The sequence below is a fragment of the Coregonus clupeaformis genome, chromosome 11, assembly GCF_020615455.1.
Source record: "Coregonus clupeaformis isolate EN_2021a chromosome 11, ASM2061545v1, whole genome shotgun sequence".
NCBI lineage: Eukaryota > Metazoa > Chordata > Actinopteri > Salmoniformes > Salmonidae > Coregonus > Coregonus clupeaformis.
The window spans coordinates 52,312,105-52,339,570 of NC_059202.1; the positions used below are offsets into that span (position 1 = coordinate 52,312,105).

The following is a 27,466-nucleotide window of genomic DNA, read 5'->3' on the forward strand; positions in this document are numbered from 1 at the left end:
GATTATGAGAGCAAGCTGGAAGCCCTTCAGAAACAGGTGGACCGCTACTACCCTGAGGTAGCAGGAGAGGAAGAGGAGGAGCCTGAGGAGGAAGGTACATCATTGGTTACTGACTTTTATTTATACTACATGGCCAAGAGTATGTGGACTCCTGCTCGTTCCAAAATCATGGGCATTAATATGGAGTTGGTCCCCCCCTTTGCTGCTATAACAGCCTCCACTCTTCTGGGAAGGCTTTCCACTAGATGTTGGAACATTGCTGCGGAGACTTCTTCCATTCAGCCACAAGAGCATTAGTGAGGTCATGTTGGGCGATTAGGCCTGGCTCGCAGTCGGCGTTCCAATTCATCCCAAAGGTGTTTAAAAGGGGTTGAGGTCAGGGCTCTATGCAGGCCAGTCAAGTTCTTCCACACCGGTATCGACAAACCATTTCTGTATGGACCTCGCTTTGTGCAAGGGGGCATTGTCATGCTGAAACAGGAAAGGGCCTTCCCCAAACTGTTGCCACAAAGTCGGAAGCACAGAATCGTCTAAAATGTCATTGTATGCTGTAGCGTTAAGATTTCCCTTCACTGGAACTAAGGGGCCTAGCCCAAACCATGAAAAACAGCCCCAGACCATTACTATGCATTGGGACAGGTAGCGTTCTCCTGGCATCCGCCAATCCCAGATTTGTCCGTCGGACTGCCAGATGGTGAAGCGTGATTCATCACTCCAGAGAACGCATTTCCACTGCTTCAGAGGCCAATGAGCTTGTGTTGCCTACAACTTCGCGGCTGAGCCGTTGTTGCTCTTAGACGTTTCCACTTCACAATAACAGCACTTACAGTTGACCGGGGCAGCTCTAGCAGGGCAGAAATTTGACAAACTGACTTGTTGGAAAGGTGGCATCCTACGACGGTGCCACGTTGAAAGTCACTGAGCTCTTCAGTAAGGCCATTCTACAGCCAATGTTTGTCTATGGAGATTGCATGGCGGTGTGCTTGATTTCATACACCTGTCAGCAACGGGTGTGGCTGAAATAAATGAATCCACTAATTTGAAGGGGTGTCCACATACTTTTAGTGTATGGCAATCTGCATGTTTGAGGACATTGGCCCTGCGCAAGGCTCTGCTGATCTATAAATTACGTTCAAATAGCTGCTCATTATGTGATCAAGATCCTGCCCTGCTCATGTCTATCCCCTTGTATGTACAGTATATATATATATATATCTCCTTGTGTTGATGTTGAGCTCAGTGAGACCTGGATGTTTGGTCACCTTGTTGTACCCTCTGCGCTCCACAGTGCAGTGGACGGAGAGGGAGACGGAGCTGGCCCTGTGGGGTTTCAGGAAATGGCGCTGTTACCAGTTCACCTCCCTCCGAGACCAGCTGTGGGGAAACGCCATCTTCCTCAAGGAGGCTAACGCCATCAGCGTGGAACTCAAGAAGAAGGTTTGAGAACGTTCAGCATGTCTTGTATCACCACAGAAGCATAACTTCTGTTTTTGTTTTCTTTCAAATGCTTTGAGTGTTTGATTGAGTCTGTCTGGAATGCCAGATGGGGTGATGTTCGCTAATACAATCAGAACACAGGTCCGCTGTGTTGTACTAACCCTGTGCCTGTCACCCCCCCAGGTCCAGTTCCAGTTTGTGCTGCTGACCGACACCCTGTACTCCCCCCTGCCCACTGACCTGATGCCCCCTGAGGCAGCAAAGGACAGAGCGACCCGCCCGTTCCCCAGGACCATCGTAGCTGTGGAGGTACAGGACCAGAAGAACGGGGCCACACACTGCTGGACCCTGGACAAACTCAGGTACTGTAGTATTCTGTACTAAGCCAGATCCCAGGTTTAGTAGTCCATGTGGGATAATTACACCGAACAAAAATATAAACGCAACATGCAACATTTCAACGATTTTACTGAGTTACAGTTCATATAAGGAAATCAGTCAATTGAAATAAATTCATTAGGCCCTAATCTATGGGCAGGGGTGCAGCCACTGGTGAGCCAGGCCCAGCCAATCAGAATGAGTTTTTCCCCCACAAAAGGGCTTTCTTACAGACAGAAATACTCCTCAGTTTCATCAGCTGTCCGGGTGGCTGGTCTCAGATGATCCCGCAGGTGAAGAAGCCGGATGTGGAGGTCCTGGGTTGGCGTGGTTACACGTGGTCTGTGGTTGTGAGGCCGGTTGGACGTACTGCCAAATTCTCTAAAACGACATTGGAGGCGGCTTATGGTAGAGAAATGAACATTAAATTATCTGGCAACAGCTCTGCTCTGGTGGACATTCCTGCAGTCAGCATGCCAATTGCACGCTCCGTCAAAATTTGAGACATCTGTGGCATTGTGTTGTGTGAAATAACATGTAGCCTGCACTAGGTCTAATCCCAGTCTATTTAGTACTGTAACATGTAGCCTGCACTAGGTCTAATCCCAGTCTATTTAGTACTGTAACATTTAGCCTGCACTAGGTCTAATCCCAGTCTATTTAGTACTGTAACATGTAGCCTGCACTAGGTCTAATCCCAGTCTATTTAGTACTGTAACATGTAGCCTGCACTAGGTCTAATCCCAGTCTATTTAGTACTGTAACATGTAGCCTGCACTAGGTCTAATCCCAGTCTATTTAGTACTGTAACATGTAGCCTGCACTAGGTCTAATCCCAGTCTATTTAGTACTGTAACATGTAGCCTGCACTAGGTCTAATCCCAGTCTATTTAGTCCTGTAACATGTAGCCTGCACTAGGTCTAATCCCAGTCTATTTAGTACTGTAACATGTAGCCTGCACTAGGTCTAATCCCAGTCTATTTAGTACTGTAACATGTAGCCTGCACTAGGTCTAATCCCAGTCTATTTAGTCCTGTAACATGTAGCCTGCACTAGGTCTAATCCCAGTCTATTTAGTACTGTAACATGTAGCCTGCACTAGGTCTAATCCCAGTCTATTTAGTCCTGTAACATGTAGCCTGCACTAGGTCTAATCCCAGTCTATTTAGTACTGTAACATGTAGCCTGCACTAGGTCTAATCCCAGTCTATTTAGTACTGTAACATGTAGCCTGCACTAGGTCTAATCCCAGTCTATTTAGTACTGTAACATGTAGCCTGCACTAGGTCTAATCCCAGTCTATTTAGTACTGTAACATGTAGCCTGCACTAGGTCTAATCCCAGTCTATTTAGTACTGTAACATGTAGCCTGCACTAGGTCTAATCCCAGTCTATTTAGTACTGTAACATGTAGCCTGCACTAGGTCTAATCCCAGTCTATTTAGTACTGTAACATGTAGCCTGCACTAGGTCTAATCCCAGTCTATTTAGTACTGTAACATGTAGCCTGCACTAGGTCTAATCCCAGTCTATTTAGTACTGTAACATGTAGCCTGCACTAGGTCTAATCCCAGTCTATTTAGTACTGTAACATGTAGCCTGCACTAGGTCTAATCCCAGTCTATTTAGTACTGTAACATGTAGCCTGCACTAGGTCTAATCCCAGTCTATTTAGTACTGTAACATGTAGCCTGCACTAGGTCTAATCCCAGTCTATTTAGTCCTGTAACATAGTGGTCCCACTACAATGCCCTGGGACACACCACATTGTGTCTTTTTCAAACAGAATTTGCTGTGTGATCCATGGAGAGACACGCACATTGTGAACATTTGTGAAATAATATGATTACATATCTCAGAAATGACAAATGTGTATATGTTACAATAATCTGCACTATATGTTATAGAAGCATAGTCTTAAAGATCATATAGATCTCTCTCAGATGTATCTTAATATATGTATATGAATGTATCATTCTCTCTCTCTGTCTCTCTCTCTCTCTCTCTCTCTCTGTCTCTCTCTCTCTCTCTCTCTCTCTCTCTCTCTGTCTCTCTCTCTCTCTCTCTCTCTCTCTCTCTCTCTCTCTCTCTCTCTCTCTCTCTCTCTCTCTCTCTCTATCTATCTATCTACATCCATCTCCATCTGTCTATGTTTATTCTGTTGTCCTGTGTTGCTCTCTGGTGCCCCCTGCAGGCAGCGTCTGGACCTGATGAGAGAGATGTATGACAGAGCAGCGGAGGTTCCCAACAGCACCATAGAAGACTGTGAGAACGTCATGACGGGAGGAGACCCCTTCTACGACCGCTTCCCCTGGTTCCGTCTGGTCGGCAGGTACAGTACATGACTACCTGGTCAAAGCAATGGTCAGACAGACAACACTACCAGAACACTACCATAATACTACCATGATACTACCAGAACACTACCAGAACACTACCAGAACACTACCATGATACTACCAGAACACTACCAGAACACTACCATGATACTACCAGAACACTACCAGAACACTACCAGAACACTACCAGAACACTACCATGATACTACCAGAACACTACCAGAACACTACCATGATACTACCATAATACTACCAGAACACTACAAAAACACTACCATGATACTACCATAATACTACCAGAACACTACCAAAACACTACCAGAACTTTACCAGAACACTACCATAATACTACCAGAACACTACCATGATACTACCATGATACTACCATAATACTACCAGAATACTACCAGAACACTACCATGATACTACCATAATACTACCAGAACACTACCATGATACTACCATGATACTACCATAACACTACCATAACACTACCAAAACACTACCAGAACACTACCATAACAATACCAAAACACTACCATGATACTACCATAATACTACCATGATACTACCATGATACTACCATAATACTACCATAATACTACCATAATACTACCATGATACTATCATAATACTACCATGATACTACCATAATACTACCAGAACACTACCAGAACTCTACCAGAACACTATCAGAACACTACCAGAACACTACCAAAACACTACCATGATACTACCATAATTATACCATGATACTACCATAATACTACCAGAACACTACCATAATACTACCATGATACTACCATAATACTACCAAAACACTACCATGATACTACCAGAACACTACAATAACACTACCATGATACTACCAGAACACTACATTAATACTGCCAGAACACTACCAAAACACTACCAGAACACTACCATGATACTACCATAATACTACCATAATACTACCATGATACTATCATAATACTACCCATGATACTACCATAATACTACCAGAACACTACCAGAGCTCTACCAGAACACTATCAGAACACTACCAGAACACTACCAAAACACTACCATGATACTACCATAATTATACCATGATACTACCATAATACTACCAAAACACTACCAGAACACTACCATGATACTACCATAATACTACCATAATACTACCATGATACTATCATAATACTACCCATGATACTACCATAATACTACCAGAACACTACCAGAACTCTACCAGAACCCTATCAGAACACTACCAGAACACTACCAAAACACTACCATGATACTACCATAATTATACCATGATACTACCATAATACTACCAGAACACTACCATGATACTACCATGATACTACCATAATACTACCAAAACACTACCATGATACTACCAGAACACTACAATAACACTACCATGATACTACCAGAACACTACATTAATACTGCCAGAACACTACCAAAACACTACCAGAACACTACCATGATACTACCATAATACTACCATGATACTACCAAAACACTACCATGATACTACCAGAACACTACCATAACACTACCAGAACACTACCAGAACACTAACAAAACACTACCATAATACTACCATGATACTACCAGAACACTACCATAATACTACCATAATACTACCATAATACTACCATAATACTTCCATAATACTTCCATAATACTACATAATACTACCAGAACATTACCAGAACACTACCATAATACTATCAGAACACTACCATGATACTACCATAATACTACCATAATACTACCAGAACACTACCATAATACTACCATAATACAACCATGATACTACCAGAACACTACCATAATACTATCAGAACACTACCATAATACTACCATAATACTACCAGAACACTACCAAAACACTACCATAATACTACCATGATACTACCAGAAATCTACCATAATACTACCATAATACTACCAGAACACTACCATAATACTACCATAATACTACCAGAACACTACCAGAACACTACCATAATACTACCATGATACTACCAGAACACTACCAGAACACTACCAGAACACTAACAAAACACTACCATAATACTACCATGATACTACCAGAACACTACCATAATACTACCATGATACTACCAGAACACTACCATAATACTACCATAATACTACCAGAACACTACCAGAACACTACCATAATACTACCATGATACTACCAGAACACTACCAGAACACTACCAGAACACTACCAAAACACTACCATGATACTACCAGAACACTACCATAATACTACCATGATACTACCAGAACACTACCAGAACAATACCAGAACACTACCAAAACACTACCATAATACTACCAGAACACTACCAAAACACTACCATGATACTACCAGAACACTACCAGAACACTACCAGAGCACTACCAGAACACTACCAGAACACTACCAAAACACTACCGTGGCAGAGGTACACTAGTGAAGATCTCATCACACATTAACCCCAGCAGGTACATAGTCCATGGTTCACATCAACCCCAGCAGGTTCACAGTCCATGGTTCTATAGAACAGCATAAAGGAAACAGGGAAGGGTAGTGCGTACGTCCAAGTACATCACTGGGGCCAAGCTTCCTGCCATCCAGGACCTACAGTTCCAGTCAAAGTTTGGACACACCTACTCATTTAATAGTTTTTCTTTATTTGTACTATTTGTTACATTGTAGAATAATAGTGAAGACATCAGAACTATGAAATAACACATATGGAATCATGTAGTAACCAAAAAAGTGTTAAACAAATCAAAATATATGTTACATTGGAGATTCTTCAAATAGCCACCCTTTGCCTTGATGACAACTTTGCAGACTCTTGGCATTCTCTCAACCAGCTTCACCTGGAATGCTTTTCCAACAGTCTTGAAGGAGTTCCCACATATGCTGAGCACTTGTTGGCTGTTTTTCCTTCACTCTGCGGTCCGATTCATCCCAAACCATCTCAATTGGGTTGAGGTCGGGTGATTGTGGAGGCCAGGTCATCTGATGCAGCACTCCATCACTCTCCTTCTTGGTAAAATAGCCCTTACACATCTGGAGGTGTGTTGGGTCATTGTCCTGTTGAAAAACAAATGATAGTCCCACTAAGCCCAAACCAGATGGGATGGCGTATCGCTGCAGAATGCTGTGGTAGCCATGCTGGTTAAGTGTGTCTTGAATTCTAAATAAATCACAGACAGTGTCACCAGCAAAGCACCCCCACACAATAACACCTCCTCCTCCATGCTTTACGGTGGGAAATACACATGCGGAGATCATCCATTCACCCACACTGCGTCTCACAAAGACACGGTGGTTGGAACCAAAAATCTCCAATTTGGACTCCAGACCAAAGGACAAATGTCCACCGGTCTAATGTCCATTGCTTGTGTTTCTTGGCCCAAGCAAGTCTCTTCTTCTTATTGGTGTCCTTTAGTAGTTCTTTCTTTGCAGCAATTCGACCATGAAGGCCTGATTCACACAGTCTCCTCTGAACAGTTGATGTTGAGATGTGTCTGTTACTTGAAATCTGTGAAGCATTTATTTGGGCTGCAATCTGAGGTGCAGTTAACTCTAATGAACTTATCCTCTGCAGCAGAGGTAACTCTGGGTCTTCCTTTCCTGTCGCGGTCCTCATGAGAGCCAGTTTCATCATAGCGCTTGATGGTTTTTGCAACTGCACTTGAAGAAACGTTCAAAGTTCTTGTATTGACTAACCTTCATGTCTTAAAGTAATGATGGACTGTCGTTTCTCTTTGCTTATTTGAGCTGTTCTTGCCATGATATGGACTTGGTCTTTTACCAATTAGGGCTGTCTTCTGTATACCCCCCCTACATTTTACATTTTACATTTTAGTCATTTAGCAGACACTCTTATCCAGAGCGACTTACAGTTAGTGAGTGTGGACATTTTTTTCATACATTGTCACAACACAACTGATTGGCTCAAACGCATTAAGAAGGAAAGAAATTCCACAAATTAACTTTTAAGAAGGCATTCCAGGTGACTACCTCATGAAGCTGGTTGAGGGAATGCTAAGAGTGTGCAAAGCTGTCATCAAGGCAAAGGGTGGCTATTTGAAGAATCTCAATTACAAAATATATTTAGATTGGTTTAAACCCTTTTTTGTTACTACATGATTCCATATGTGTTATTTCATAGTTTTGATGTCTTCACTAGTATTCTACAATGTAAAAAATAGTAAAAATAAAGAAAAAACGTTGAATGAGTAGGTGTGTCCAAGCTGTTGACTGGTACTGTATATGCTAGGTGGTGTCAGAGGAAGGCCCCAAAAAAGTCATAGACTGTTCTCTCTGCTACCGCACGGCAAACGGTACCGGAGCACCAAGTCTAGGTCCTGAACAGCTTCCCCTCCCCCCCTTTGTTTTTACATTTTAGTAATTGAACAGACTCTCTTATCCAGAGCAACTTACAGGAGCAATTAGGGTTAAGTGCCTTGCTCAAGGGCACATCGACAGATTTTTCACCTAGTCGGCTCAGGGATTAGAACCAGTGACCTTTCGGTTACTGGCACAACGCTCTTAACCACTAAGCTACCTGCCGCCCCATTTTTACACTGCTGCTACTCTCTGTTTATTATCTATGTATAGTCACCTTACCCCTCCCTACATGTACAAATTACCTCGACTAACCTGTACCCCCGCACATTGACTCGGTACCAGTACCCCCTGTATATAGCCTCATTGTTGTTATTTTATTGTGTTACTTTTTTTTTTTTACTTTAGTTTATTTAAACTCTATTTCTTGAACTGCATTGTTTGTTAAAGGCTTGTAAGTAAGCATTTCACGGTAAGGTCTACACCTGTTGTATTCGGCGCATGTCACAAATACAATTTGATTAGATTTGAACCTCTCCTCTAGCAGTCATTGATAGATGCCTTTAGTAGATCAACCAGTCTTCCATATGAACCTGAAGGGACCCATTGGTCATGTTCATTAAGGGCACACTGTAGCGAAAACTTTGACATTGTAACTCTTTGTTTCCTTTCCGTTTCGGACCATTTTTCTTCCATTTCGTGCCTGGTGAACATGACCGAGGTTTTCTACAGCTGAACTGCTCCCCTACCTATTCCTCCATCTAGACCTACCAGTGTGTTTCTATCTGTTTTAGTCCACTTTCTAACTTACTTCCCATGTTTCTGGCTGCACCCCCCTACCAGCAACCCCCTTTTCAACGTGTGCATGAGCGAGCGCATGAGTGATCCCACTCCCTCCCCCACCCTCTCCACCTCCGAGCTAACTGAGCTGGCTGACGCTCGGCCGGAAGGGCGAGGAGGGGAGGAGGAGTTGGAGGCTTTGGAGGATCTGGACGATGATATCTTTTTGGACGACCCGTGCTCGGAGCTCGGGTGATGATGATGATGATGATGATGATGATGATGAGGGAGAGCTGTGCCGAGGCGGCTCCAGCGAAGGCCTGGATCCCTTTTATGACCGCTCTCCGTTATTCAGTGTAGTGGGAAGGTTGGTGAGGTTTCAGGAGCATGCTGGGGGTGGAAACTAGCTCTTTCACACTGAGACACTCTGGTTCTCTCTGCTGCCCGAGGGAACACACACACTAACGCGCGCACACACATGCACAACACCTACAAAATGGGAAACGAACAAATGCACGCACACACCTGCATACACACACACACACACACACACACACACCACAGGAAATTAGGATTTAACAACAATATTAACACTGGATAGAGGTTGTTGTTTACTAATTTACTCCAAGTAGGGAAAGGATGGCGGGGTTGAAAAGTAATAAAGGGGAGTATATATATAAAAAACATGGGGGATTGGAAGTGATGCAGACAATTACATTGATAGAAGATACAATCTATCTGCAATATTAAGCTGATCCATCCCCCCCCCCAAAAAAAATAAAAATAAATAAATAAATAAATAAACAAATTATAATTAAAAAATAATATATATATAAAAAATAATAATAAATGTTTAAAAATAATAAAAAAACACTGGATAGAGGTTCTGTCGTTGTTTGGCAACCAAACTACACACGTCCACATTGACCTATGTTTGCTTTTACAAGTTAGCATGTTCATTGCATCTGGAAGGGCAGTATTTTCCAGAGAGGCATCTGCAGCTGTAGCATGAGAACACATTATTGGGAGTGACATCATTTTGGTTGGGTCCATCCAATACAGAGATCAGAAACAATACTGAATTACCCAAGGTCCCCTGCCTCTCGTTCAGTCCCCCTTTTCATGTGTCCACATCTGAGGCACTCCCATTACACACTGTAACTCCAATGGCCATAAAGCCTGTGCTCCAGTCAAACATCCTTTCCTCAGCTCTTAGCCTCTGTCGGGTCTGGGGGGATAGATGTCACTGCTAACTACCAGCCACACTACCCTTTAATCAGAGGCACTCCCTCCCTTATAACTATATAAGGCCCTCCCTGACGTATATCTCCAGCTCTTCTATGCTAGCTGCTAGCTCCAGACTTGCCTCAGCTCTCTCAGGGTGTTTTCACACATAGTTCTGAGCTGTAGTTCTAATCGCAGCTCCATTAAGTTCCATTATTACATTCTATATTTATTTTTATTTTTAGTTTGGTTGGTTTCACGTTACCAAATGTAAAAAAAATAATAATAATAGTAATCTAAAAAGAAAACGAAACAACGCAGGTTTCCATGCAAGTAATTTTGTTTATTGGACAAAAAATTGCTGAAGTTAAATCCATCTATGATCATCGGTTTACCGGGCTGGACATGAAGCAACCCATATCTGATGCTATACTCACATAATCAGACATATCAAGTTATGATGCAACCAATAATACTGTGTGACTCTAGTTATTTTTGCTGTGTTTGGGCCCGGACTGCGTTCTCACCTGCAGCGAAGCGCACCTCAGTACGAACTGAATCAGACTGAGACAACCCTTTTTGAGCGAACCGCGTGTGTTTTTTAGTGTGCTCCCGAGTGCGGATAGTGTTCACACCAGTCCAAGTGAACCCAACTAAGGGGGTAAACTCACCAGAGTTCAGAAAAACAGCACCAAACCATTTTGGTGTGAAAGCCCCCTTAGTCTTAGTCCCTATGAGCTCTGAGGTACAGTGGCTTGTGTAAGTATTCACCCCCCTTGGCATTTTTCCTATTTTGTTGCCTTACAACCTGGAATTAAAATTGATTTTTTGGGGGTTTGTATCATTTGATTTACACAACATGCCTACCACTTTGAAGATGCAAAATATTTTTTGGGGTGAAACAGAAAACTTGAGCGTGCATAACTATTCACCCCCCCAAAGTCAATACTTTGTAGAGCCACCTTTTGCAGCAATTACAGCTGCAAGTCTCTTGGGGTATGTCTCTATAAGCTTGGCACATCTAGCAACTGGGATTTCTGCTCATTCTTCAAGGCAAAACTGCTCCAGCTCCTTCAAGTTGGATGGGTTCTGCTGGTGTACAGCAATCTTTAAGACATACCACAGATTCTCAATTGGATTGAGGTCTGGCTTTTGATTAGGCCATTCCAAGACATTTAAATGTTTCCCCTTAAACCACTCGAGTGTTGCTTTAGCAGTATGCTTAGGGTCATTGTCCTGCTGGAAGGTGAACCTCCGTCCCAGTCTGAAATCTCTGGAAGACTGAAACAGGTTTCCCTCAAGAATTTCCCAGATTCCCAGTCCCTGCCAATGAAAAACATCCCCACAGCATGATGCTGCCACCACCATGCTTCACTGTGGGGATGGTGTTCTCGGGGTGATGAGAGGTGTTGGGTTTGCGCCAGACATAGCGTTTTCCTTGATGGCCAGAAAGCTCAATTTTAGTCTCATCTAAACGAACACCAAATTAATTTGCTTATTTTTTTCTTTAAGCAATGGCTTTTTTTCTGGCCACTCTTCCGTAAAGCCCAGCTCTGTGGAGTGTATGGCTTAAAGTGGTCCTATGGACAGATGCTCCAATCTCCACAAATTTTTTAATAATGGATTTAATGGTGCTTCGTGGGATGTTCAAAGTTTCTGATATTTTTTTATAACCCAAACCTGATCTGTACTTCTCCACAACATTGTCCCTGACCTAATTGGAGACCTCCTTGGTCTTCATGGTGCCGCTTGCTTGGTGGTGCCCCTTGCTTAGTGGTGTTGCAGACTCTGGGGCCTTTCAGAACAGGTGTATATATACTGAGATCATGTGACACTTAGACTGCACACCGGTGGACTTTATTTAACTAATTATGTAACGTCTGAAGGTAATTGGTTGCACCAGATCTTATTTAGGGGCTTCATAGCAAAGGGGGTGAATACATATGCACACACCACTTTTCCATTATTATTTTTTTTGAAATCTTTGAAACAAGTTATTTTTTTCATTTCACTTCACCAATTTGGACTATTTTGTGTATGTCCATTACATGAAATCCAAATCAATTTCAATTACAGGTTGTAATGCAACAAAATAGGAAAAACGCCAAGGGGGCTGAATACTTTTGCAAGGCACTGTAGACCCTACCAGCTCCCTCCCAGCTCCCTACCAGCTCCCTACCAGCTCGTTACCAGCACTGTACCAGCTCCCTGCCAGCTCCCTGCCAGCTCCCTACCAGCTCCCTACCAGCACCGTAGCAGCTCCCTACCAGCTCCCTACCAGCTCCCTACCAGCTCCCTACCAGCTCCCTACCAGCTCCCTGCCAGCTCCCTACCAGCTCCCTACCAGCTCCCTACCAGCATCCTACCAGCTCCCTGCCAGCTCCCTACCAGCTCCCTACCAGCTCCCTACCAGCATCCTACCAGCTCCCTCCCAGCTCCCTACCAGCTCCCTACCAGCTCCCTACCAGCACCCTACCAGCTCCCTACCAGCACCCTACCAGCTCCCTACCAGCTCCCTACCAGCTCCCTACCAGCTCCCTACCAGCTCCCTACCAGCTCCCTACCAGCTCCCTACCAGCTCCCTACCAGCTCCCTATCAGCTCCCTGCCAGCTCCCTGCCAGCTCCCTACCAGCTCCCTGCCAGCTCCCTGCCAGCTCCCTGTCAGCTCCCTACCAGCTCACTACCAGCTCTCTAGAAGCCCTTTCATGAATCAGGCCATCAGAGGCACTCCAACTTCAGACACCGCTCCTTGCCTGGGTTCTGAGGGAGAAGTGTCGTCGTTGGTAACTACCAGCCACACTGCTCTTTTCATAAATTAGGCTTCTTATTTAACTGTCATACTCCAAAGATGGAAGGTTTTTTATATTGTTCAAAACCTGACAGTAAAAAAAATCTATATAAATCCATAATCCCAACAAATATCAAAATATATTGGTAGACATTTTGGGGCTTTTATGCTTTTCTTGATAATTGTCATACTTTGAGTCTCATCAGAAATGACTTGTCTTGTGAGCACTTACCTTGACCCAGGGCTTGACCTAGACTACACAGATCACACCAGGGCTTGATCTAGGCTACACAGATCTCATCAGGATCTAGGCTACACAGATCACACCAGGGCTTGACCTAGGCTACACAGATCACATCAGGGCTTGATCCAGGCTATACAGATCACACCAGGGCTTGATCTAGTCTATACAGATCACACCAGGGCTTGATCTAGTCTATACAGATCACACCAGGGCTTGATCTAGGCTATACAGATCACACCAGGGCTTGATCTAGGCTATACAGATCACACCAGGGCTTGATCTAGGCTATACAGATCACACCAGGGCTTGATCTAGGCTATACAGATCACACCAGGGCTTGATCTAGGCTATACAGATCACACCAGGGCTTGATCTAGGCTATACAGATCAGGGATGGATGCTCCTTCTTGACATCCTTCTTGATGATGACCCTGCCCCTGATTGGTGGATTCATCCATGCCACTTTGCTTCACTTGTAATCCAAGCAAAGTTGTTGCTCAACGAATGCTTGAGGTGTGTGTCTCACCTTTTTGTATGTCTAAAATGCAGGAGACCATCATCTTAAACACTGACATGTCTCATATATCTTCTGACATCTGTTTTTGTTTTTGCATAACGCAGACAGATGCCACTCATTGCTAAATGTTCTTGCCATGTCATGAATGTTCTCTTGATAGTAAGTAGAAACGAATCATCAAATGATTCATCAAACGATTCATGTGAAACAACTGATTCAGGAAGTGATTCAGGAAGACTCAATATCTCAATGATGAAAGAGCTGGTTTCTACTGCAGCTGTCTCTTTTAGGCATGCCAGAGCACAATATTCTTTATTTTGACCTTTTTTTGTAAAATTTTACATGGGAATTGGCTCCCCCACAAACCACACTCCACTTCTCATGGGAGTGGCTTATTTTGTATTTATGATGTCATCCTTTTTTCCCCCGTCGTAACATATTTCAAGCTGTTGGCTGTTGGTTCAAGCTTTTAGCCATGTTCCGTTTGATGATGATTTCTGCTTGATTTGTTTTCGATTCCTTTGAGTCAAGAAGGCCTTTTTGTTCCGAGCATGCCTTCTTTACACCTCACCAATCTTGTCGTTAGCCTCCCCTTCCTACCACTCCTTTACCCCTTAAATGTCTACCCGCCCCATTGGTTTTTCGGAAATGTGGTCCTCACAGCAAGACAAAATTGTAGGCCTACAGTATGTTACAGAGCATAGGAGCTAACCCTACAGCATATTACAGAGCATAGGAGCTAACCCTACAGCATGTTACAGAGTATAGGAGCTAACCCTACAGCATATTACAGAGCATAGGAGCTAACCCTACAGCATGTTACAGAGTATAGGAGCTATGGTCTCTGACAAGAGAGTGAAACAAAATATCCTTAAGAAGATGTTCCCACATCTGCCATAAATCTCTTCAACAATATGACAAAGACTTGTTCAGGTGATCTTATCATGATACTTACAGACTTTCAGAGCTTCTCAGATTTCACTGTATTGTTACTTGTAAGGGATGTCTCCTGTAGTCTGTACTGACAAGCTCTCCCCATGCTGTAGCTGGCTGGACAGACAGACAGGCAGACAGGCAGGAAGACAGACAGACAGGCAGACAGGCAGGAAGAAGACAGACAGACAGACAGACAGACAGACAGACAGAAACAGACAGACAGACAGACAGACAGACAGAATGGGTTCTGAGGTGTCTGTTCGTATCAAGCTGTAGGCTATGTGTCACAGTCAATTGAAGCTACAAATATACAGACAGACAGACAGACAGACAGACAGACAGACAGACAGACAGACAGACAGACATACAGTCGAGTGCAGTCCCGGCTTCTGTTTGGTTGCTTTGCAGCTTGGTGTGTTCGTCCCGTGCTGTGTTAATGTTACGTTATTATCTCATTAATATCTCTGTACGTTATCTCTCTCACTGTTCTGGTCTCTCTGAGCTCTCTAATAGTACGTTCACTCCTCTCTCTCTCTCTCTCTCTCTCTCTCTCTTATCCCCCCCTCCCTCCCTCTCGCTCTCTGTCTCTCTCTCTCTCTCTCTCTCTCTCTCTCTCTCTCTCTCTCTCTCTCTCTCTCTCTCTCTCTCTCTCTCTCTCTCTCTCATCCCCCCTCCCTCTCTCTCTCTCTCTCTCTCTCTCTCATCCCCTCCCTCTCTCTCTCTCTCTCTCTCTCTCATCCCCTCCCTCTCTCTCTCTCTCTCTCTCTCTCTCTCTCTCTCCTCTCTCTCTCTCTCTCTCTCTCTCTCTCTCTCTCTCTCTCTCTCTCTCTCTCTCTCTCTCTCTCTCTCTCTCTCTCTCTCTCTCTCTCTCTCTCTCTCTCTCATCCCCTCCCTCCCTCTCTCTCTCTTTCTCTCTCTCTCTCATCCCCTCCCTCTCTCTCTCTCTCTCTCTCTCTCGCTCGCTCTCTCTCTCATCCCCTCCCTCTCTCTCTCTCATCCCTTCCCTCTCTCTCTCTCTCTCTCTCTCGCTCTCTTTCTTTCTCTTCTCTTTTCTTCTCTTCTCTTCAATGTTATTTTCTCTTTATCTGTCTATATCTCTCTCTCTCCCTCTCTGCACCTTTCCCTCTCTCCCTGTCTCCCTCCCCTACAGAGCTTTTGTGTACCTGAGTAACCTGCTGTACCCTGTGCCCCTGGTCCATCGTGTGGCCATCGTCAGTGAGAAGGGAGAGGTCAAAGGATTCCTCAGGGTGGCTGTACAGGCTATCTCAGGTAAGATCTAGACCACAGACCTCCACCCCCATTACAATCAATCAAACTCAATACAGCAAACAAGCTAATGGCCTAACATGAAGCATAGGGGGATCTGTACAGTACTGGGGACTTCATAAGACCCTCATTACAGTCAGTATATTAGCTCAGGTAGGGTTTGACTCTAGGACAGACTGAGTGTGACTTCTAGAGGAAGTCAAGTGAAGGTGTTTTGTGTTTCCCTCCAGCTGATGAGGAGGCTCCCGACTACGGCTCCGGTGTCCGCCAGTCTGGCACCGCCAAGATCTCCTTCGAGGACCGGGAGTTTGAGAAGGTATGTCTCCAGAGCAAACCAACAGAGGATATTGTTTTGTCTAGTCAGTGCCTATGTAGCTCCCCTAGTTTTACCAGGTAACTGTCGGTAGCAACCTCTTAGAGATAGATGGAGGACTCTAGTGCCCAAAAGCCTGAGCGTCATTGAGGACTTTCACCATTTTGAAGTAGTCAGCTGGGTGAGACTTCCTATGGGGTTAAGGAAGGATCACATGATTCCATCCAGGTTATCAGGAGACATCAGCCGATTAATTATACTTGTGAGCAAACGTTCCATAACTGCAGGTGGCAGTACATCGCCAACCTTGGCTTTATATCTGTTCAAACAACACACTCCAGCCGGCAGTATGGTAGAGCACGGCGCTTGTAACGCCAGGGTAGTGGGTTCGATCCCCGGGACCACCCATACGTGAAAATGTATGCACGCATGACTGTAAGTCGCTTTGGTTAAAAGTTTCTGCTAAATGGCAAATTATTATTATAATTATTATAATTATTATTATTATTATTATTATTATTATTATGCACCCTTTCAGTTTGTTTGCCAACTCATAGACGTAGTAGAAGAGGAAAATGTACTACTTCAAAATGGAGATGTCCTCAATGGCCTAGCTTTACTAACGGTCAGTGGCTAGGCTGCCCCCGCTAGCTTTACTAACGGTCAGTGGCTAGGCTGCCCCCGCTAGCTTTACTAACGGTCAGTGGCTAGGCTGCCCCCGCTAGCTTTGCTAACGGTCAGTGGCTAGGCTGCCCCCCGCTTAGCTTTACTAACGGTCAGTGGCTAGGCTGCCCCCGCTAGCTTTGCTAACGGTCAGTGGCTAGGCTGCCCCCGCTAGCTTTGCTAATGGTCAGTGGCTAGGCTGCCCCCGCTAGCTTTACTAACGGTCAGTGGCTAGGCTGCCCCCGCTAGCTTTGCTAACGGTCAGTGGCTAGGCTGCCCCCGCTAGCTTTGCTAATGGTCAGTGGCTAGGCTGCCCCCGCTAGCTTTTCTAACGGTCAGTGGCTAGGCTGACCCCACTAGCTTTGCTAACGGTCAGTGGCTGCCCCTGCTACCACCTCTTCCACAGATAGAACAATGAGCCAGATGTTTCACCGGATGTATAAATCTGAAGAATCCGATTGGCATTTCCACTCACCACCAAATATGGTGATGAGAGGAAGCCCAGTGGCCGGCAGTAAAAATACATTTGGCGTTGTTTAGAAGGAGTTCAAGGGCGAATTGAGTTATTGCACACGCACACTTCACATAGTAGGCATTCTCTAACGGAAATATGCAAATACATGCTAGAAAGTAATAGGATCTCGCTAGTTCGTGCTTGGCTCTGCCCACCTCCTTGCTTGTTCGGTCCACTATGATTACTTTGCTCCTACTGGAAACGACAGGCTGTTGTCAATCTTGGGTTAGTTATAAAGATCTTTGCCTCTACAGTAGTTTTACTAACTGTCAGTGGCTAGACTACCGCCTCTAGATTGCTAACTGTATGCTAGTCATTGGCAACGTTCTCTAGCTTTGCTAACTGTATGCTAGTCATTGGCAACGTTCTCTAGCTTTGCTAACTGTATGCTAGTCATTGGCAACGTTCTCTAGCTTTGCTAACTGTATGCTAGTCATTGGCAACGTTCTCTAGCTTTGCTAACTGTATGCTAGTCATTGGCAACGTTCTCTAGCCTTGCTAACTGTATGCTGGTCATTGGCAACGTTCTCTAGCTTTGCTAACTGTATGCTACAGTATCTCGTGGCTAGTCAGTGACTAGGCCTAGCTCCCAGCTTTGCTAACTGTATGCTGTCCCTTGTGGTCAGTTCCAGGCTGAGTCGTGCCCCGCTGGTCTGTCCCGTACCGGGGCGTCCCAAGAGGAGCTGCGTTTTGTGGAGGGGGAGGGACAGAACTCAGGGATGGAGCCCTCAGCCGATGAGGTCAACAACAACACATGTGCGGGTAACGACCACTGGCTGTGTAGTCTCTTGTCTCAGCCACTGTGGTCTCTCATCAAACTGTCTCTCCTCAGCCACTGTGGTCTCTTATCAAACTGTCTTCATCTCTCTGTGATGTCTCATCAAACTTTTGTCTCAGCTGCTGTGGTCACTCATCAAACTGTCTTGCGAGAGAGACTATCTGTGGTCTCTCATCAAATTGTTTGTGTGGGTGTGGTCTGTGTGTGCAGTAGGTATATTCATTATGTCAAATGTATTTATGTACGGGTAGGTAGTGTGTTTATGAGAGTGTGCCAGAGTGAAACAACAGCCTGAAGGTATACTGTTGTAAGTAAGGATGTAGGGTAGTGTGGTGAATTAGCACACTACATATACTCAATGTCTCTTCTCTCCCCCCCCCCCCTAGCGAGTCCAGACGAGTTGGAGAGACCCCTGAAGGCCAACCTGGAGGGAGAGTCTCTGGACGGAGCCCTGGAGCACCTGAGGATAGGTAACGTCTTCACCTTCAGAGTGACGGTCCTCCAGGCCTCCAGCATCTCTGCAGAGTACGCTGACATCTTCTGCCAGTTCAAGTAAGTTGTTGTTGTTGTTCTTCTTCTTCTTCTTCTTCTTCTTCTTCTTCTTCTTCTTCTTCTTCTTCTTCTTCTTCTTCTTCTTCTTCTTCTTCTTCTTCTTCTTCTTCTTCTTCTTCTTCTTCTTCTTCTTCTTCTTCTTCTTCTTCTTCTATTATCAAAGATCTTTCAGATCGACAGATCTATTAGATCCCGTAACAGACTGTGAGTGATAGATAACAAGCCCCTCTCTCTTTCGGATTGCCTACAGTTTCATCCACCGCCATGATGAGGCCTTTTCCACAGAGCCTCTGAAGAACACAGGGCGAGGCCCTCCTCTGGGCTTCTACCACGTACAGAACGTAAGCAGTCAATCAATCACATTTATTTATAAAGCTCTTTTTACATCAGAAGTTGTCACAAAGTGTTTTACAGTAAATACTGTAGTATGCAGTGGGCAATTAGTGAAATAAATGTGATGGTTTGATATGCTTTGTTTCTGAAGTGGTTGTAGCTAGTATCTCTTTATTGGTTCAACAGATTGCTGTAGAGGTCACCAAATCCTTTGTAGAGTACATCAAGACCCAGCCTGTGGTGTTTGAGGTGTTTGGTCACTACCAGAAACAGCCCTTCCCTGCTCTCTGCAAGGACCTGATCAGGTACAGTAGTCCGCTGGTCACTTTCGTCATTGTGTTCGTTGTAATTGACAGGGGTCTCGTTTCCCCAGTTGCGATGTAACTTAAGCCTTACGGTGATCGTACCAGATGTATCGTTATTTACGAGCCAACTCTTTTTAAGAGTGTTTCCCAAACAAGCACGTAGAGAGAACGTTGTCTAAGTGCGTCAGACCATGTGTCGCTACTGATAGGATCGAAAGAAAAGCAGCGCTGCACTCGGATCAGCTTTCTCCATTCAAATCTTACCTTAACAATATAATTATTCCACAACACTGACGATGGATCAGCTCCTACAGAGATATTAACACTTATGGCTACAAATATTGAGGCAGTTTATTACGCTTACACAATAATAATGCACTAAATCACAGATTGGGAACATCGTTGAGAACTTCTTGTCTCACGTCATGAAACACATAGAGGCAAAAATGACAGACAATAGCCCACTGGCAAAATAGAACTCAATTGATTGAACATGAAATAGATTTCAGTATGATTGCAATATATACAGTAGGCCCACTTAGCCTATTTATCATTTAATGCAGTCATCTCCGTTTTCATTTGAAGCATAATTTTATCCTTCACTTGTTTGTAACAATTTCAAATAGTTTGGCAACTTTGTATTTGTAGTCAACGTCGCTCTGATGTTATCGGCAGCCACAGTCACACAAATAGTCACACAAATAGCCTAAACATGATTGTTTAGCGGAGATCTTCTGTGAATAAAGTGACACGGGAGGGCAATAAAAGCATCAAACGACACACTTTGGCGGCTTTAAGAGCGGTCTGGATCACTCATAGATGTGCAAAGGTTTTTAAAGAGCAACTGCCCCTGAAAACAAACTTCTCATTTAGAAAACATCCTATGAGGTGTCAATATGAGTCAGAAACATTTATTCTACTGTCAAAATTTACTACAAAGTGTAAATAGGATAATTTGGGTCATACAGTCAGTCTCATCCAAAACCGAGTTGTGTGATACTTGTGGCATCACAATGCAAATGAAGGTTGAATTTGTTTCAAACCTGCCCACATGCCCACAGCTGTCAGCACACAAGAAATCATACATTCGGAGTGCAGCTGCATGCGACCCAATCGTAATCCCTGTGGTAAATTTGGGTTGACTTTGGATATCCCTATGGGGCTAGTTAGGGACCATCATTAAATTACACAATGTACATATTAACAATATGTTACAATTCCAATAGTAAAAAATGTCAATGACTTAAGAAACTTAAACCAACTATAAATTGTAGAAATTACTTTACAAATATTGAAAGCATTTAATGAGAAAACTAAAAGGTGTGCAACATGAAAATATTTGCATTTACATGTTAGAGACACCCACATTAAAACCACACCCCGAAACCAACTCACCTTTGAATTCATGGCCACTAGCATTTCTTTATCAACCAAATCTAAATTGAGGCCAAATCAGGAAGTGCAGTCGTCCTTTAAGAGCCAAGTTACTAACAAAGGTTCTGGGAAACACCTTGGCTACTAAATATATATCGTAAGAAGGTTCTAACGATGACCTTAACGCTACGAAGGCTCTGGGAAACGAAGCCCTGGTCTTTTGATGTGGCGGTAACATCATTTATAACTTCCTGTACCTGTCTCTCTCCCACCAGCCCTCTGCGTACTTGCAGGAGGCAGTTCCCCAAAGTCATGCCCCTGTCCAAACCAGGTAAGCACCAGAACCATGCTATTCAGTTTTACTCAAGTAAAGAACTTGACTTCTACAAAAAAAGAATGGATCTACATGAAGATATGTCTGTTTTTATTTTTGAAGCAGCACACAGTACACAGTACACAGTACACAGTACACAGTACACAGTACACAGTACACAGTAAACAGTACACAGTACACAGTAAACAGTACACAGTACACAGTACACAGTACACAGTAAACAGTACACAGTACACAGTACACAGTAAACAGTACACAGTACACAGTACACAGTACACAGTATACAGTAAACAGTAAACAGTAAACAGTACACAGTACACAGTACACAGTACACAGTAAACAGTACACAGTACACAGTACACAGTACACAGTACACAGTACACAGTATACAGTACACAGTACACAGTACACAGTACACAGTACACAGTACACAGTAAACAGTACACAGTACACAGTACACAGTACACAGTAAACAGTACACAGTACACAGTATACAGTGTGTATCATTCTGTTGTATGGCCTGTGTACAGTACTCTATGTTGCTGCCTACAGCGCATGCCTGTTGCATTGCCTCCATACTGTTAGTCTATGTAATGTCACGCTTGATGCTGTTGGCTGTACTATACTGTGCAATGTCCCGTCAGCTCAGTTCAATGTTGTTGGGTGCGTGTTACTCTGCGTGTGACTGTGAAGCAGCAGACGACGAGACGCCGCCCGACCGGGAGAAGACGCTGGAGCTGATTCGCTACCTGGTCCCAGAGGTGTTCAATGGGGCGCTGGTGGACTCTCTGTCAGGCCACGCCCTGTCCGCAGCCGGATTGGCTGCCTCCTTCCTCCTGGAGGGGGAGGGGCCACCCAGTCTTCCAGCCCCGCCCCTCTCTATCTGTTCAGTTATCAGAGCCCAGAAACCGGGTTGGTTACTGTCTGTGTGTCTGGGCCAATGAAAGTCCCTGAAACTAACCTCTCTTTATATCACTTTGATGTGCATTTACACATGCAGCCCAAATCTGATCTTATGACACAAATTGGTCTTTTGACCAATCAGATCAGATCTTTTGCCAATAATTGGGGAAAATATAATAATTGAGCTGCCTGTGGAAATGCAGTCAAGACGATAGATTGTAAATCAGATATAGAAACAGATATCTTGAATTAGCACCAATAGATTACCAAATAGATTGTAGTCACAGACAAACACATTAACGTATTGCTCCTACATTCTGTTATCAACATCAGCATAAAGGAAGAAAATATATTTTTTGGCCAGCTGATATCAACAAAAGAGGAGGTTGTGTTTCAGGGATTTTCCACAGGCTCTCTTCTCGTCCCTTGTTGTGTGTCTGCTGTTCACTGCCTGGTTGATTTCCCCTACAGTTCCTCCTGTGATCTCTTCCTCAAATGGATCTATGTAGCTTTCAACTTCTGTAGTTACCGTAAGCAATCCCGTATTGCTTGTAGTTTTTTGATAGCAGTCTAAAAGATCTGTGTATTTGATCAATCATACCTTAACCTCTCTTTCTGATTCTTCTCCAATGTAGGACCTGAGCTACTTTGGAACAATGCACTTATTATTGTGTTGTTTACTTGAGAAATATTGTATATAGACCCAAATAATGACAGGTAGTTTTTTAGCAGGGCCACATCCCTGTAATGTTGAGGGATGACCGCTGTATTTATTGCCCTCCCTTTTCCGCAAGACTGTACCGAGTGGTTCCTCTATCTCTCACTGCAATATTCCCCATCTCCTTTTTTCAGCCCTTCTCCCTTCACAGCTCTCCCTGCTCCCTGCTACTGAAGAGTGAGTCCTCTTCGGTGGTAACCTTGTCTCCCTTCCTTCACCTTCTCCTTTTAGTCCCTGCCACCAAGCTGACTACCCTGATGCGCCCTACAGCCGGGCCCTGCCACTGCAAGTATGACCTCATGGTGTTCTTCGAGATCTGCGAACTGGAGGCCAATGGAGAGTGAGTTTTCCATAGAGATACTATATATATATATATATATATATACAGTTGAAGTCAGAAGTTTACATACACTTAGGTTGGAGTCATTAAAACTAGTTTTTCAACCACAACCACAAATTTCTTCTTTGTGCATGACACAAGTAATTTTTCCAACAATTGTTTACAGACAGATTATTTCACTTATAATTCAGTGTTTCACAATTCCAGTGGGTCAGAAGTTTACATACACTAAGAAGACTGTGCCTTAAAACAGCTCGAACAATTCCAGAAAAGTATGTAATGGCTTTAGAAGCTTCTGATAGGCTAATTGACATCATTTGAGTCAATTGGAGGTGTACCTGTGGATATATTTCAAGGCCTACCTTCAAACTCAGTGCCTCTTTGCTTGACATCATGGGAAAATCAAAAGAAATCAGCCAAGACCTCAGAAACAAAAATTATATACTTCCACAAGTATGGTTCATCCTTGGGAGCAATTTCCAAACGCCTGAAAGTACCATGTTTATCTGTACAAACAATAGTGGTCCTCTGTAGCTCAGCTGGTAGAGCACGGCGCTTGTAACGCCAAGGTAGTGGGTTCGATACCCGGGACCACCCATACACAAAAATGTATGCACGCATGACTGTAAGTTGCTTTGGATAAAAGCGTCTGCTAAATGGCATATTATTATAGTAGGAAAGTATAAATACCATGGGACCACGCAGCCGTCATACCGCTCAGGAAGGAGACACGTTCTATCTCCTAGAGATGAACGTACTTTGGTGCGAAAAGTGAAAATCAATCCCAGAACAACAGCAAAGGACCTTGTGAAGATGCTGGAGGAAACAGGTACAAAAGTATCTATATCCACAGTAAAACGAAGAACACCATCCCAACTGTGAAGCACGGGGGTGGCAGCATCATCATTATGTGGATATATTGAAGCAACATCTCAAGACATCAGTCAGGAAGTTAAAGCTTGGTCGCAAATGGGTCTTCCAAATGGACAATGACCCCAAGCATACTTCCAAAGTTGTGGCAAAATGGCTTAAGGACAACAAAGTCAAGGTATTGGAGTGGCCATCACAAAGCCCTGACCTCAATCCTATAGAAGATTTGTGGGCAGAACTGAAAAAGCGTGTGCGAGCAAGGAGGCCTACAAACCTGACTCAGTTACACCAGCTCTGTCAGGAGGAATGAGCCAAAATTCACCCAACTTATTGTGGGAAGCTTGTGGAAGGCTACCCGAAACATTTGACTCAAGTTAAACAATTTAATGGCAATGCTACCAAATCCTAATTGAGTGAATGTAAACTTCTGACCCACTGGGAATGTGACGAAATAAATAAAAGCTGGAATAAATCATTCTCTCTACTATTATTCTGACATTTCACATTCTTAAAATAAAGTGGTGATCCTAACTGACCTAAGACAGGGAATTTTTTCTAGGATTAAATGTCAGGAATTGTGAAAAACTGAGTTTAAATGTATTTAGCTAAGAATTATGTAAACTTCTGACTTCAAATATACAGTGAGGGAAAAAAGTATTTGATCCCCTGCTGATTTTGTACGTTTGCCCGCTGACAAAGACATGATCAGTCTATAATTTTAATGGTAGGTTGATTTGAACAGTGAGAGACAGAATAACAACAAAGAAATCCTAAAAAACGCATGTCAAAAATGTTATAAATTTATTTGCATTTTAATGAGGGAAATAAGTATTTGACCCCTCTGCAAAACATGACTTAGTACTTGGTGGCAAAACCCTTGTTGGCAATCACAGAGGTCAGACGTTTCTTGTAGTTGGCCACCAGGTTCGCACACATCTCAGGAGGGATTTGTCCCACTCCTCTTTGCAGATCTTCTCCAAGTCATTAAGGTTTCGAGCCTGACGTTTGGCAACTCGAACCTTCAGCTCCCTCCACAGATTTTCTATGGGATTAAGGTCTGGAGACTGGCTAGGCCACTACAGGACCTTAATGTGCTTCTTCTTGAGCCACTCCTTTGTTGCCTTGGCCGTGTGTTTTGGGTCATTGTCATGCTGGAATACCCATCCACGACCCATTTTCAATGCCCTGGCTGAGGGAAGGAGGTTCTCACCCAAGATTTGACGGTACATGGCCCCGTCCATCATCCCTTTGATGCGGTGAAGTTGTCCTGTCCCCTTAGCAGAAAAACACCCTCAAAGCATAATGTTTCCACCTCCATGTTTGACTGTAGGGATGGTGTTCTTGGGGTCATAGGCAGCATTCCTCCTCCTTCAAACACGGCGAGTTGAGTTGATGCCAAAGAGCGAGATTTTGGTCCCATCTGACTACAACACTTTCACCCAGTTCTCCTCTGAATCATTCAGATGTTCATTGGCAAACTTCAGACGGACCTGTATATGTGCTTTCTTGAGCAGGGGGACCTTGCGGGCGCTGCAGGATTTCAGTCCTTCATGGCGTAGTGTGTTTCCAATTGTTTTCTTGGTGACTATGGTCCCAGCTGCCTTGAGATCATTGACAAGATCCTCCTGTGTAGTTCTGGGCTGATTCCTCACCGTTCTCATGATCATTGCAACTCCACGAGGTGAGATCTTGCATGGAGCTTTTTTTGTGTTTCTTCCATTTGCGAATAATCACACCATCTGTTGTCACTTTCTCACCAAGCTGCTTGGCGATGGTCTTGTAGCCCATTCCAGCCTTGTGTAGGTCTACAATCATGTCCCTGACATCCTTGGAGAGCTCTTTGGTCTTGGCCATGGTGGAGAGTTTGGAATCTGATTGATTGATTGCTTCTGTGGACAGGTGTCTTTTATATAGGTAACAAGCTGAGATTAGGAGCACTCCCTTTAAGAGTTTGCTCCTAATCTCAGCTCGTTACCTGTATAAAAGACACCTGGGAGTCAGAAATCCTTCTGATTGAGAGGGGGTCAAATACTTATTTCCCTCATTAAAATGCAAATCAATTTATAAAATTTTTGAAATGCGTTTTTCTGGATTTTTTTGTTGTTATTCTGTCTCTCACTGTTCAAATAAACCTACCATTAAAATTATAGACTGATAATTTCTTTGTCAGTGGGCAAACGTACAAAATCAGCAGGGGATCAATACTTTTTTCCCTCACTGTGTATATATATATATATACAGTACCAGTCAAAGTTTTGGATTCACCTACTCATTCAAGGGTTTTTCTTAATTTTGACTATTTTCTACATTGTACAATAGTAGTGAAGACATCAAAACTATTAAATAACACATATGGAATCATGTAGTAACAAAAAAAGTGTTAAACAAATCAAAATATATGTTATATTTAAGTTTCTTCAAAGTAGCCACCCTTTGCCTTGATGACAGCTTTGCACGCTCTTGGCATTCTGTCAACCAGCTTCATGAGGTAGTCACCTGCAATGCATTTCAGGTGTGCCTTGTTAAAAGTTAATTTGTGGAATTTCTTTCCTTCTTAATGCGTTTGAGCCAATCAGTTGTGTTGTGACAAGGTAGGGGGGTATACAGAAGATAGCCCTATTTGGTAAAGGGCCAAGTCCATATTATGGCAAGAACATCTCAAATAAGCAAAGAGAAAAGACAGTCCTTCATTACTTTAAGACATGAAGGTCAGTCAATCCGGAAAAAGTGTAGTAAAAAAAAAACATCAAGCGCTATGATGAAACTGGCTCTCATGAGGACCGTGACGGGAATGGAAGACCCAGAGTTACCTCTGCTGCAGAGGATAAGTTCATTAGAGTTACCAGCCTCTTAAATTGCAGCCCAAATAAATGCTTCACAGTTCAAGTAACAGACACATCTCAACATCAACTGATCAGAGGAAACTACGTGAATCAGGCCTTCATGGTCGAATTGCTACTACACTACTAAAGGACACCAATAAGAAGAAGAGAGTTGCTTGGGCCAAGAAACACGAGCAATGGACATTAGACCGGTGGAAATCTTTCCTTTTGTCTGGAGTCCAAATTTGAGATTTTTGGTTCCAACCGCCGTGTCTTTGTGTGATGCAGTGTGGGTGAACGGATTATCTCTGCATGTGTGGTTCCCACTGTGAAGCATGGAGGAAGAGGTGTGATGGTGTGGGGGTGCTTTGCTGGTGACACT

At 43.7% G+C, this 27,466-nt stretch overlaps 1 protein-coding gene across 1 annotated transcript in view; it reads left to right on the top strand.

The window, feature by feature from the left end:
• The window catches only part of LOC121556646 (kinesin-like protein KIF1A), a 150,303-nt gene that overhangs the window by 71,074 nt on the left and 51,763 nt on the right, over window positions 1–27,466 (top strand). Inside the window, 12 exon segments of the mRNA XM_045223583.1 lie at window positions 1–94; window positions 1,289–1,437; window positions 1,621–1,799; window positions 4,011–4,148; window positions 16,150–16,268; window positions 16,496–16,581; window positions 18,382–18,517; window positions 18,920–19,085; window positions 19,336–19,426; window positions 19,605–19,723; window positions 21,373–21,428; window positions 23,284–23,392. Coding sequence (XP_045079518.1) covers window positions 1–94; window positions 1,289–1,437; window positions 1,621–1,799; window positions 4,011–4,148; window positions 16,150–16,268; window positions 16,496–16,581; window positions 18,382–18,517; window positions 18,920–19,085; window positions 19,336–19,426; window positions 19,605–19,723; window positions 21,373–21,428; window positions 23,284–23,392 — 1,442 coding nt within the window.